At 56.7% G+C, this 13,379-nt stretch overlaps 1 protein-coding gene across 1 annotated transcript in view; it reads right to left on the reverse strand.

Moving 5' to 3' along the window:
• Positions 1–4,694: 4,694 nt before the first annotated feature.
• Positions 4,695–13,379, reverse strand: part of PNPLA6 (patatin like phospholipase domain containing 6) — a 19,640-nt gene continuing 10,955 nt past the window's right edge. Inside the window, 15 exon segments of the mRNA XM_023746009.1 lie at positions 4,695–4,965; positions 5,058–5,167; positions 5,276–5,372; positions 5,544–5,660; positions 6,478–6,779; positions 8,589–8,705; positions 9,136–9,205; positions 9,289–9,405; positions 9,675–9,831; positions 9,991–10,109; positions 10,258–10,440; positions 10,608–10,776; positions 11,019–11,082; positions 11,271–11,603; positions 12,795–12,886. Of these exon segments, the coding sequence (XP_023601777.1) occupies positions 4,891–4,965; positions 5,058–5,167; positions 5,276–5,372; positions 5,544–5,660; positions 6,478–6,779; positions 8,589–8,705; positions 9,136–9,205; positions 9,289–9,405; positions 9,675–9,831; positions 9,991–10,109; positions 10,258–10,440; positions 10,608–10,776; positions 11,019–11,082; positions 11,271–11,603; positions 12,795–12,886 (2,122 nt within the window). The 3' untranslated portion in view covers positions 4,695–4,890.

A 13,379-nucleotide genomic window follows, 5' to 3' on the forward strand; every position in this document is an offset into this window, starting at 1 on the left:
CCCGACCAGAACTTTGGCTGAGATCCTGGCTAGAGGTCCTGACTAGGCTGCTGATCAACTGAAGGCTGTCTCCGTGTCATTCCTTTTTCGCCGACTCCGTCCACACCTTTGGGGACCCCTGGACCTGCTGGGGTTGGACCCCAGCAAAGAATAAATACGTGGACTAACAGATTTCTTTGATAAAAAAAAAAACTTTTTAAAAAAACACTTCCATCACCCCAAAAAGAAACCCTACACACGTTAGCAGTCACTCCACATTCCCCTCCCCATCCCCTGGCAGCTGCTCATCTACTGTCTATCTAGAGACTTCATACAATAAATCACTCATACCAATGGGGTCATGCAATATGTGCCTTTGTATCTGACTTCTTTCCCTTAGCGTAATGTTTTCAAGTTTCATCCACTTTGTGGCCTGTATCAGGACTCCATTCCTTTCTATGGCTACATAATAGTCCATTGTCTGGGTAGAAATTTATCCACTCATCCTGTGACAGGCATTTGATATCCATTTATCATTTAACAGGCTACTATGAATAATGCTGCTATGAATTTTCAAGTACAAGATTTTGATGGACAGGTCTTCTCCCTTCTCTTGGGTAGAGACCTAGGAGTGGTTTGAGGGGTCCTATGGTAACACTACGTATGAGAGGCCTTTTAACTTAGCCTCCCAGATCCTGGGGTCTGATCTGGTTGTCAGTTCCCTGTCTGACCTCTACATGGCCATTTCCAGAGACCAGGCCAGAAACACACCAAGCAACCCCTCTTGTGAGCCTGACCCCATCAGCATCCTCCAACTCCTGCGAGTTGCATGCAGGGGAGGTCCTCTGACCTAGAACTCAGGCCCTCACTGGAACCCCAAGATTTCTTGGCATTAGCTGAACCTCAAGTTCTGGAACCAGAGAGACGTCGCCTGGAAGTTCCAGTGGAAACCCAGCTAATTCAGTTAGTCATGAATGATGTTAACGAATCCTTACATCGATCTCCCAGAATACACTGGTAGGGAAGGGCCCCTCTGGCTGGGTAGGCCATGTGACTTCTTCTGGCCAATGAGCAGTGAGCAGAAATGCAGTATAATTTCCAGGCCAGAGTATTGCAGTGGCTGCTGTATCACCTTGGTGGAGTGGGGCACATGGGGAAAAACTCCCAAGTGACCTGTCATGGGTATATCCTGAGAGCAAGAAATCAATTTTGTATTGTTTTAGGCCCTCAAGATTTTGGGGTCATTTGTTACTGTAACTTATCCTGACTGATACACCAACCCATCCACGTAACCTGGCTCCCGCCAAGGTCTCTATATTAGTTTGCTGGGGCTGCCATAACAAAGGACCACAGACGGGGGGCTGCAATATTGCTGGGCCATATGTATTTTCTCCCAGTTCTGGAGGCTGAAGTTCAAGATCAAGGAGTTAATAGAGTTGGTTCCTTATGAGGCTGTGAGGGAGACTGTCCCACGCCTCTCCTAGCTGCTGGTGGTCTTGGCATTTGTTGGTACATGATGTTCTCCCCGTCTTCCCATAGTCTTTCCTGTGTGTGTGTGTGTGTGTGTGTGTGTGTGTGTGTGTGTCCAAACTTCCTCTATGTATCAGGATACCAGTCATGGTGGATTAGGACACCCCCAAAGACCTAGTTGTCTCTTTAAAGAGCCTCTCTGCCTGTAGAGTCACATTCTGAGTGCTGGGGCTTAAGACTTCAACATATGAATTGAGGGACACAATCCAGGTTATAACAGACTCCATTCCAACTCCAAGGTGCCAGGGGTCCCATCCTGCCCAGGATGAGTGAAGGCTGATGCCAGTCTAAGTTGGTGAGACTTGGGACATCTTAGCAGTAGGTTCTAGGGGGCTCCTTCTAGGTCCGTGGAGGACTTCTTTCCTGGGGATCAAGTGCTGCTCCCAGGACTGCAGACTACAGTGGAAACCTCCACAAACCCACCCCTGGGAAACAGCACAGGATGGTGAGTAAGCTTACGGACATGAGCCCTGACTCCATCGCCCAACAACTGTGCAACTTAGACACCTCTCTGAGCCTCTGTTTCTTCTTTTAGAGCAGTGGTGCTCAACCTTCTGGCCCTTTAAATACAGTTCCTCATGTTGTGACCCAACCATAAAATTATTTTCGTTGCTCCTTCATAACTGTAATGTTGCTACTGTTATGAATCATCATGTAAATATCTGATATGCAGGATGGTCTTAGGTGACCCCTGTGAAAGGGTCGTTCGACCCCCAAAGGGGTCGCGACCCACTGGTTGAGAACCGCTGTTTTAGAGGATCATAACGTGTTCTCCTTAGAGCTACTATGAGAAATCAAAGAGAATATACCTGATATATGGCAATCCTGCCATAATCAGTTACCACTGCTATTGCTGCTGGTGGTGTTCATATGTGCTTAAAAGAAAGGGAAAATTGCCTGGCCAGTGTGGCTCAGGGGTTGAGTGTTGACCCATGAACCAGGGGTCATGGTTTGATTCCTGGTCAGTGCATGTGCCCAGGTTTTGGGCTCGATCCTCAGTAGGGGGCATGCAGGAGGCAGCCAATCAATGATCCTCTCATCATTGTTTCTATCCCTCTCTCCCTCTCCCTTCCTCTCTCTGAAATCAATTTTAAAAAACATATTAAAAGGGGAAATTACTGTGGTTTCATTGTGGTTCAGAGAGCGTGGGAGACACCTCAGGCATCTTTTCCTTGTCTTCAGGGCTTGATCTCATTCAACAAACATTGACTGAGCACCTACCAAGAGCCAGGAGCTCTTCTGTGAAGGTTTCTTTCTCAGATCAATGTTTCTCTCTCCTCTCTCTCACTCTCTCCTCTCCTACACCCTTCCCTTCCACTCTCTCTAAAAATCAATGGAGAAAATATCTTCACTTCTTGGATCAGGGGGAAAAAAAGAAAAGGCATTTTCCAGTGAGCACCTAGGATGTGCTAGGCACTATGCCGGGCACAGGGGTGGGAGGGTGCACAGCAGGCCCTAGAGGGAAGAAACAGGAATTCAAATCAGGTGGTTTGATCCAGGCTAGTGGCCCGCGCTGCCTCCCCGGGCTACACATACTCTCCCTGGTTTATGGGCGAACTGTGTCCCTCCCACCCCAATTCATGTTGAAGTCCTAGTCCTCAGAGCTTCAGAATGTGAGTGTTTTGGAGACAGAGTGCTTAAAAGGTAATTAAGTAAAACATGAGCCTGTTATGGCGGCCCTGACCCATATAATGGGTGTCCTTAGAAGAAGAGATTAGACACAGACACACAGAGGGAAGACCATGCGGAGGCACAGGGACAAAGTCCAAGTGGAACCAACCCTGCAGACACCTTGATCGCAGGCCCGCAGCCTACAGACCCTGATAATAAATCTCCACGCCCCCAGCTGTGGTGCTTTGCCTGGAAGCTGGGACTCTGGGACGCTCCAGCCCCTCTCGAGCTCAACCCAAGCCCCCCTGGAAGAGCAGTGCCCCAAACGCACAGTCACCAGAATCAGGGAGGAAGCCCACCTCACCCAGCAGGTTGAAACCGCCAGGCTCTTCAAGGCCAGGAGGGAAGCTTAGAGGAGCCTGTAGAGACAGCAGCCGCACACAGTGGGGCCGACACAACCCCAGGGCTGTTCTTACCGGCCGCGTTCTCCCTGGACTTCTCTCTCCACAGCACCAGTCTCCACCATTGTCCTGACACTCAGACGTGTTCCTGGCACAGCTCTCTCCTAAGTGCCCACCCCCAAATGTCCAGAGCCCCGGCCGCTCCCCTGATGTCCCTTCAGCTCCTCAAACTCAACAAGTTCTAAATGGAGTCCGACAACTTTCCCGCCCCTCTCCTTCCCCCTCCTTCTGCCTCGGTAAAATGTCCCCCCACCACCTCTGCCAACCTCCCCTCGTCCTCCTTGGCATCCCCAACCCCGCCTCCCCACTGCCCACTAATCTCTCTGTTCTGCCCAATTTTATTGTAAATGTTTCTTGGGCATTGTCTCTCCTCACCGTCTCCACGTCCGCTGCCTAATTTAGGCCTCGTCATCTCTCCCTGGTCTCTGGCCTCAGCCTTGTCCCCCTAATTCAACCCTGCTGGCAGGAGAGCCCAGTAATAGAAACGCCTGATGAGGCAGAAGCTATCAGCACCCCCACCTCACAGGTGAAGCAACTGAGGCCCAGAGTTTTGTTAAAAGGCCGGACTGGGGTTTCACATAAGGCAGTTTGGCTCCACACTCTTAAGCTCTTGACCAACATGCCAGGACAGTGGGCAAGAGTGCACAGTAGGGACTGGCTCATTCTGTGTGACCTCAGCTGAGCACACAGAGGAACAATGCCTGGGAAACAGAATAAAGTCACTGAACCCTGTGCCTGTGTGTACCTGTATATGTACATGTGCATGCACATGGCGTGTCTCTCAGGAACCAGACTCAGCAGTGCACATGATAGGAACATACAGAAAACTTGGAGTACCTGCACACAGTATGACCAGCCCAGGGGCGGGAGAATGAGTGGCGTCAGGACAGGCACCCAGGGACATCTGGGACCCCAGGGCGGGCAGGTAGCATTGGGAGGCCCTGTGGTCAGTAGTGGGACTACAGGTGAATTCTGGGATGGCACTCACAGCTCATGGAGCTCAGCCAGAGGCTGGGTGCATGGGTCACTGTGGCAAGCTCCAGCCCCAGCTGTCCTAAGCATGGAAGGCGGGGTGCGATACCCCCTGAACCCAAAGAATGACATGGGCCCTCCTCCGAGAATAGAGGTTTATTGGGAATGACTGTTCAAGGTCCTCAGTGCAGTGCTGCCCTCCTCTTGGAGGGACAGCAATCCAGTGTGTGGGCCCTGGAGGTCCCGGGAGACCAGGGAGGCCACAGGCACAGCAGCAGGCGGTGGGGGAGCAGCCCCCTCGGGGCCCCGCAGCCCAGCTCCGGGGGCCCTGTGGTCCTCAGGTGTCTGCGGGCGAGCTGGAAGCGTCCTGCGGCAGGCAGCGCCGGTGCCTGAGCACCGTCTTGTCCTCCTCCTGCGGAACAGGAGCCCCCACACGTCACACAGAGCAGGTCCCGGGACAGGTCACTCCGCACAACCGCCCGGGGCCCGGGCAGCTCCTCTCACCATCTCAGAGGCGGTGCTGGGGCTGGCACCCTCGGGGGAGCCCCCTTCGTCCCGTGAGCAGTCAGGTCCTGCGTCCTCCTCGTACTCCGTCAGGCAATCTGACTCTTCCCCTGGAATTCGGGGAGCAGTGTGACAGTGAGGGGACACGGGCGGGGCCTGCGTTTCCAGCCACATCCCACTGACCACGGGCCTGGCCCCGCCTCTGGAAGCGCCCTCACCATCAGCACAGCCATCAGAAACATAGCTGGTGGGGGGCTCGATCCGGGACACGATCTCCGCCAAGTCAGTGAAGCCAGAACTGGGGAAGGCCAGCACCTGAGGGGACAGGGGTGAGGTCTCAGAGGCTCCGTGGTGTCCTGGGGGACTGTGCCTTGGGGACACGTCCTGAGGAGAGTTCTCTGGTCGGAGGAGCTCAGAGAAACCCAGGGAGTCTGGGGTCATCTGAGGTTTGGGAGACCCAGAGGGGCTGGGGGGTCCCCGGCTTACGTCTGCACGGCGGCTCTCAATCAGGTCAGCAGACCGCCGGTCTGTGAGCATCTTCTCAATGACGTCGCCCCGGCTCCAGCCCCCAAACACAGCCTTCCCGTACTGGTAGCCCACATCCTGCAGGAAGAAGGGGACTGGGGCCATCCACGCTGCAACTCCCCCAGATGCTCCCCGCCTGGTCCGCTTGCTTAGCCCCACGTTGCCTGACCCTGGCCTGGCCCCTCAAAAGCTGCTGCTTCGGGAAACTAGCATCGAGGCTAACCGTATTTTGGAGTCAGCCGTATGTAGCACTCTTGGCCCATGTCCTCCATCCTGTGCCCCTGCCAGACATCACCAATCCATCACTTCATGTTCTTTCCCACTCATCCCCATGCAGTGGGCCAAGTACCAAATGGCTTGAGATGGTGGTGGCAACCTTATTTCAAGTTCTCCAAATGTGCAGTCTATTTGTGGGTATCGCCAGCTCCCATACCCAGAACAGACACCACTAATCCACCAGGGCACACTGTCCCCGTCAGCCCTGAAAGAGCATCAGACATGTTGTACCCAGGTCTCTGGGCAGCAGCTAACGATCCGTTTTAGGTGGCACGGGCTACGGCACATTCTTCAGGGCCAGTGGCACATGACACACACACTGCTCCTTCCCTCGCTTACCTGTGGCAGGCATTACTAGTTGATCACTGTCCCCATGCCCACCAACGCAGAAATCTCTACACAGTGCTTCAGGTAGTGCAGCTGGCACATAAGCAGCTTAGTTCATACACAGCATGTGGGCAGCGTGTTCCATTGCCACGTCAATACAGACATCACTAACTGATTACTGTTCTATTCCCCAGTTCCCGGTTGGGAACCGTTCCCCTCGCGTTGCTCTGGGCGTTCAGTAGTAAAGCTCTGCCGGCCCCGCACTGATACCAGGCCACTCCCGCCCACTCACATAGATCTGGTCGAACTTCCCGAAGTCCATGGTCTTGAAGCAGTCGATGGGGGGGCGCAGGTACTCGCAGTAGGAGCTGGACTTGACAACCTCCAGCTGGCGTACGCAGGACACGTAGGCCAGGCGGGACTGAATCTCAGCCATGTCTGGAACCTTGATCTTATCCGTCCAAGGGTTTAGCCGCTTCCACAGCAGCCACCAGCCAGACAGGCTGTCCCCGTAGGTGCTGAGGTCTGTCTCGTCCTGGCTCCCGACGTCAATGGCAATGACTGTCTTGGCACCCATGCTGCGGGCGATGTCCGCTGTGGGGCCAGGGGGTCAGCGGGTGGCTCCCCACCAGGGCCCAGAGCAGAAAAGTTCAACCCAGTCCCACAGACACCATCATGCAATGTCACGCAAAACCCATGCAAACAGCATGTTGGCATGCAAACAGCATGTTGGCATGCAAATGGCATGGAACGTGATGCCCATGATGAGAAGACAGGGTGAGACGGCGGAGCTTTTAGAGGTGAGGAAGCACGCCAGAGGGATGTAGGGGTTGGAGACAGAGGGATAAAATTGCTGGGGAAAAGGCAGGACAGAGAAGTGGGAGGAGAGTGAGGTAGAGAGACAGAGCCATAAGGACACCTGGAGACGGAGATGCAAGAAGTGAAGACGGCAGGAGACGGGCCGCAGAGAGAAATGCAGGGAAGCAGAATTAGCAAGAGGTTTGGGGAGGAGAAAGAGATCAAGAGTTAGAGAAATGGACGAAGAGAGAGTCTGGGGCTGTGACAAGGGACAGAGAGCCAAGAACAGGAAGGCAGAACAGAGGAGGTGATGGGGAGGGCCCGGCAGGGAGGGTGGTGTGTCCGTGGGTCCATGTGGCCCACTGAGGGGCCCTGAGTGGGTCTGGGGAAACCTGGGGGGACAGGGACAGGGTCCTATAACCACACTCAGCCCAGAAAAACAGAGTCTCTGTCAGACTTTCCATGTGTCCCTCAGGAGCTGGTGTGTAAGTCTGAGTGTGCACGCCCACGGCAGGTGTCCCTGCTGTCTGTGTGCGTCTCCAGTCCACGTGTCTCTGTGAGCACACACACCTCTGGGCATGTCTGTATTCATTTAAGTCATCATGCACCTAGATCAACATCTGTGTGTCCTGTGCGTTCGAGTACGCCTATCCACCTACAGGCTTACACACACGTGAAGGTGTGTGGTTATGTTAGTGCAGGTATGTGTACAGAGCGCCTATACAAGAGTTGGCAATTTTTTTCTGGAAATGGCCAGCAAGAAAATAATTTCAGCTTTGCAGGCCACATGGTCTGTGTCACAACTACTCAACTGTGCTATTATGGCAAAAAAGCAGCCACAAACAATGAGTAAATGACTGGGTGTGATTGTGTGTCAATAAAACTTTATTGACAAAATCAGGCAGGGGCCGATTTGACCTTCAGGGCAGAGTCTGCCAAGCCCTGGCGTACAGGATTACAAGTGTGTGTGCGCAGCCAGTGAAGGTGTCTACTTGTGCATGCACGTGTCCGGGCATGTAAAATTTTAAATTGCAAACCTGCCTGCCTCTTATCTGCACACAAGTCAGAGGGTGTGAAAAGATGCTTGACTTGGTCTCGCAGGTGCCCCCCCTACCTCAGTGTGTATGCTTATGCACGTCTTAGGAAGCATGAGGGTGAGTGTGGACAGACTGGCGTGAGAGCACGTGTACCCAATTTCATTAATGCATGTGTTTTTATCTGTGCACATGCATCTAACCTGGCGCACACGAGTACCCTACCGGCCGTCTGAGCATCTATGACAATGTGCATGTGAGCAGATGCATGTGAAGATGTCCCGTTCTATCCCATATCCGGTGCTGTGTGTACACGTCTGTGTGCATTCATCTGCATCTTACATATGGGTACACTTTCCACCTGCACATTCCTGTCCTCGGCTCATCCACATATCTGCTTGTGCATCTAAGTGTGTGTGTGTGTGTGTGTGTGTCCAGAGCCCTGCACCGGTCTGCTTGCACACACGTCCTCCTGGGCGCCTGTCTGCATGTGCGCCTGTGCATGGGCCCACTCGCTCACTATTTGCCTGTGTGCATGTGTGTGCACATGAGCGAGCGGGCAGCCACTTGCCTGGCAGGTTGTTGATGTAGCCGCCGTCCATGAGGAGGTGCCCGTCCTTGGGGTCGCACAGCGGGGGCAGGTAGCCCGAGAGCGTCATGCTGGCGCGCACGTATCGCCATAGGGAGCCTGCCCAGTGGGACACACAGACACAGACACGCACAGACACTCTCAGACACGCTCAGAGGCCCGGCCAGCCCGGTGGGCTCGCTGACCTGGCACGTTGTTGACGTAGCACCCGTCCACCAGCAGGTGCCCGTCCTTGGGGTCGCAGAGCGGGGGCAGGTAGGGGCAGTAGGAGGCACTGGCCCGGACGTAGCGCCACACGCAGCCTGCAGGGATGGCGTGAGCGGGTGAGGTGCCCGACTATTTCCCGGTCCCCACCCTGAGGACAGACCTACCTGGGACCTCTGGGGCATTAGTGGGTGATGGTTAGTGCTGGCAATCAGGTCAGGATGGACGGTCACTCGTGTTAACAGTGTCCCAGACACTTGGCTGCCCTGCCTGCCCCCCTCCCCACGTGGCCACAGATGCGGTGGGGCCAGCCAGGGGCACCCACCATCTTTGTGAACACGCATGGCCGAGGCAGTGATGTCCGTAGTCACGTTGAAGTATGGCAGCCACAGGTCCTACGAGGACGAGGACCAAGGTTGGGGAGGAGTGGGGACACGTGTGGACGGGGCAGGGACAGGGCAGGGTGGGAGAGGCGCACCTCAATCTGCTTGTCCTGGAAGACGCGGTGGATGCTGCGGTTGAAGGCTGACCCCGTGAACATGGACGTGGCGGGGTAGGTGAGGTCCAGCATGGGCTCCAGCACGGAAGTCATGCTCTAGGGGCAAGGGGGGCAGCTGGGGTGAAACAGGAGTCACCTGGGTCACTAACAGGTGGTCACTAAGAATGCCGATTGCTCAAGCTGGGGACTGGGGGCTGAGGTCACTAGCCAAATGTGGTGGGGTCATCCGAAGTCCGGAAGGGACTCCGTTAAGCGTCCACAAATTAAATGAGGAAAAGGTTGGCAGAAACCCAGAAGCTCCCATGGGATCGTTTTAGGGTGCTTCTGGGGTGGGGAGGCCCCCCCCCCACCCCCCACACACACACCTTGGCCCACTCTCGGGCCCGCTGCTTAGTTCGGCTGGCGCTTCGCTCTTCGGCATATAGGGCCCCAATGAAGGAGCCGATAGAAGTGCCGCCCACTAGGTCGACAGGGACCCCCGCCTCTTCTAATGCCTTCAGCACCCCAATGTGTGAGCAGCCCCTGCAAGGAAGAGGAGCCCCGGTGACCCGCTGGGAATCCCTTTGGTGGCACCCCCAGGAGAGGCCCTTCTCCAACTCCCCCACTGACCCCTATGGGATCTCACCCCGTAAGCTCCACCCCCGGGCACCGCTCGCACCGGTGCCGGCCACACCCCCTCACCTGGCTCCGCCCCCACCCAGCACCAGGGCGATGGTGTTGCCGGTGAGCACCCGCGCCAGGCGGGAGAAGTCGCTGTGCCGGTCCACGCGCCTGGAGAACACCTTCTCATACAGCTCGTGCTGGGGTGAGAACAGAGGCGACCCGTAAGAACGGGGTGCAGAGGGAGCCTCGGGGTGCCGCAGGGCGGCAGGTCCCTAAGCCACGCCCCCCGTAGCCGCACCCCAGCTAAGTCCGAGGAGGGACCTTTTCCTTGGACCCCGCCCTCACCAGTTTGGCGGGACTGCGACGCGAGAAGAGGCGGCGGGGACAGCGCAGGTGCAGGTGCCCCGAGCACCAGCTGCGCATGTTGAGCCACTCCACGGTGCGCGTGGGGCCCGGGCCCTCCTCCCGGTGCAGCAGGACCAGCTGCTTGAGGGCGCGCACGGCCGTGTTCTCCAGCATCTGCTCCAGCTGCCGGAGAGCCGAGGGCGGTGTCACCAATCACCAGTCGTTTCCTCCTCGACTGGGGCCCCTAAGATTTAGCCTCGCCCCACAGTGAGGGTGCATGCGGCACTGGTGCAAGCACTGGAGGGGAGGGGGCGGCCCGGGAGTGGGGTCCCTGGGGACGGTCTCCAGACCTGGCCCAGCGTGGGCTCTTGGTCGCCCAGGCCCACGATGAGGATGCAATCAGCCTGGCGCAGGCAGCGCACCGTCCAGGGCGTCAGTGAGGAGTCTGTCTGGTAGAGCACAATGCGGTGGGTGTCCTCCTGCTGGGCCAGCCATCCCGACAGCCGAAACTCTTGGATGCTGGGTGGGGGTGGGGCGGGGAGAATCATCTGGAGCTGGTCAGAGACCATGACAAGGCCACTGCTGGGGGGGAGGGACTAAACACCTAGGCTCCCACACACCCCTCCAGGGCGGATTCATTCCACTAACTGGATAGGGGGGAGCATGCTCCTCAGCCCACAGCCTAGATCTGAAATTGCAGCTGAAAGAATCCTAGACTCAAGTTCATCCCTCACACCCACCCCCTGCACCCCAACACACACCTGTCCAGTGCGGAGGCGCCCAGGCGTGCCCGGATGATGTCACTGTTGAGGAGGAGGGTGGGGCCTGAGGATGGGTAAGGACGAGAGGTTAGGAGCCCAGGTCAACAGCGCTGGGGCCTCTCCCAGAACAGAACACCCCCCACCCCACTCCCGTGGCGCTGTTCTGCCCCAGCCCCCATGGACCCGCGGGGCATCTCCACTCATTGGCCAGTGCCCCACCCACACGCGCCTTGCCCCGCAGATCCGACTGACCGATGGCTTGCAAAGCATGCTGCAGCTCCAGTGTGAAGGCCACCATGGGCACCTCCGCGCACACGGGCAGGACTGCCACCGTGGCCAGGTTGCTGGCTGGGTTGGTGAGTTCCGAGTGAGGGGGGACGCCCAGTCCCGAGCCTGCTGAGACCCCAAAGGATGAAATCTGCTGTGCAGCCGTGTCCCGAGAGGGAGCCCTCCTCCTCCTTCTCAGAAACCCCTGCCCCGTGTCCCGCAGCTGAGGCTCAGTGAGGCCACAGTGAAGATCCTGGGCCACACGTGACAGGACTTGGCCACCCAACCTTCCATTTTGGCTCCATGTCCTCAGTGGCCCTCACTACGCACATCGCGGCCTCTGATTCCCACAGGGCCTGCAGGCACCCATGGTGCCCGCCTACGCTGGCCTGGGTGCCCTGTCCACTGAAGAGACTTGAACACACAACTAAGCAGAAACAAATACACCTCTGGCCCATCTACTGCTTCCCAGCGTCTCCACTGACACCTCACACTCCCACTAACCGCCAGGGTGCGGAGCCTCGCACTGCCTCCAGCCGCTTCCCACACACTCTGACCGGCTCCAGTGCCTTTCCAGGGCCCCTCGCCCCTGTGCGACTTGCCCCGGCCGTTTCTCCCCATCACTCGCTGTCCTCCTCCAAGTATTTCAAAACCCCCAAACCCCGTGTGCAGAACCTTCAAAGTTCTCTTCAATGTCCGGCCCCGTCTCATTTATCAAGTCTCAGCTCTCTGTCCTCTGAAAAGCTGGTCACCCTCAATCAAGACCGTTTGTTGTCTTCACAGTGCTTGTCTGATGTTTTGCCTGTGGCTGTATAAGCTCTAGGGCAGTGGTTCCCAAACTTATTTGGCCTACCGCCCCCTTCCAGAAAAAATATTACTCAGCCGCTGGAAACTAATTTTTTTTAAAATTTTAATAGCAGTTACTCATCGCCCCCAAATGCACCTGTGGCCATCACCCCCCCCCCCCCCATCGCTGCAGCGCCCACCGGGGGGCGGTAGCTCCCACTTTGGGAATCACTGCTCTAGGGCCTGCTGTGCACTCTCCCACGCCCATGCTGGGCACAGTGCCTAGCACCACTAGGTGCTACTGGAATATGCCTTTTCTTTTTGTTGTTCCCTCACCGGAGTGAAGATATTTTTCCCATTGATTTTTAGAGAGAGTGGAAAAGAGGGTGTGGGAGGGGGTGGGAGAAGGAGGGGGAGGGGGAGAGGGAGGGAGGGAGAGAGAGAGAGAGAGAGAGAGAGAGAGAGAGAGAGACATTGATTGGTTGGCTCCTGCTTTTGTCCTGATGAGGGCGGGGGATTGAACTGCAAGTCGGGGACCGATGCTCTCACCGCTGAGCAAACTGGCCAGAGCACAAATGCCTTTCCTGGAGCATCAGCAGAGAGGCTCTTGGAAGCCCAGCATCTTAACGGCGCAGCCCCAAGGCTGCCCAAGCACCACCTCAAGGATGGCTCCAGCATTTGTATACAGTACAGTTCAGGGCTGTGGCGGAGGGGGCACCTGACCGTGGGCAGGAGGCGCTTCTCGGCCACTGCTCACCACTGCCGCCACCCCGGGGGCAGGGGGGCAGGAGTCAAAGCTGATGGGGCAGAAGCCCCTGGGGTAAAAGGGAGGCAAAGAGGCTGCCAGTCTAGGTCCCATATTTCCATACAACTCAGATCCGACTCCAATTCCCAGGCTCCCTAGTTCATGGGAATCACACCTCCCAGCTGCTGGCAACGTCAGAGGCCCCTTCTCCACATGCCCCGGGGCCCAAACACCACCCCAGGAACCCATTTCCCAGCATACCCTCTTCTCCATCCTTCAGCCAAGTGCTGCCGCCTAGAACGAAGCTCACCCCTAAAACTCTGCCCCCTCAACAGAGGTGACATTTTTAGATTCCATAGCAAGTAGCCCGAGTCTAACTCCGTTCCCGGCAGGGCGGGACCCTCCCTCCCTCCGGCAGGGCCGGGAGCTCCAAGCCCCCCTTCTGCAAACGCCCAGAGCTGGCCTTGGTTTCCCAGCACCGCCCTGGGCCAGGGCGCTCTCCCGGCAAGTCCCAGGTGTCAACGACATCCCCGCGGCATCCGGGGCAACTGCCGGATCTCACC

The sequence above is a fragment of the Myotis lucifugus genome, unplaced genomic scaffold, assembly GCF_000147115.1.
Source record: "Myotis lucifugus unplaced genomic scaffold, Myoluc2.0 scaffold_615, whole genome shotgun sequence".
NCBI classification, from domain to species: domain Eukaryota; kingdom Metazoa; phylum Chordata; class Mammalia; order Chiroptera; family Vespertilionidae; genus Myotis; species Myotis lucifugus.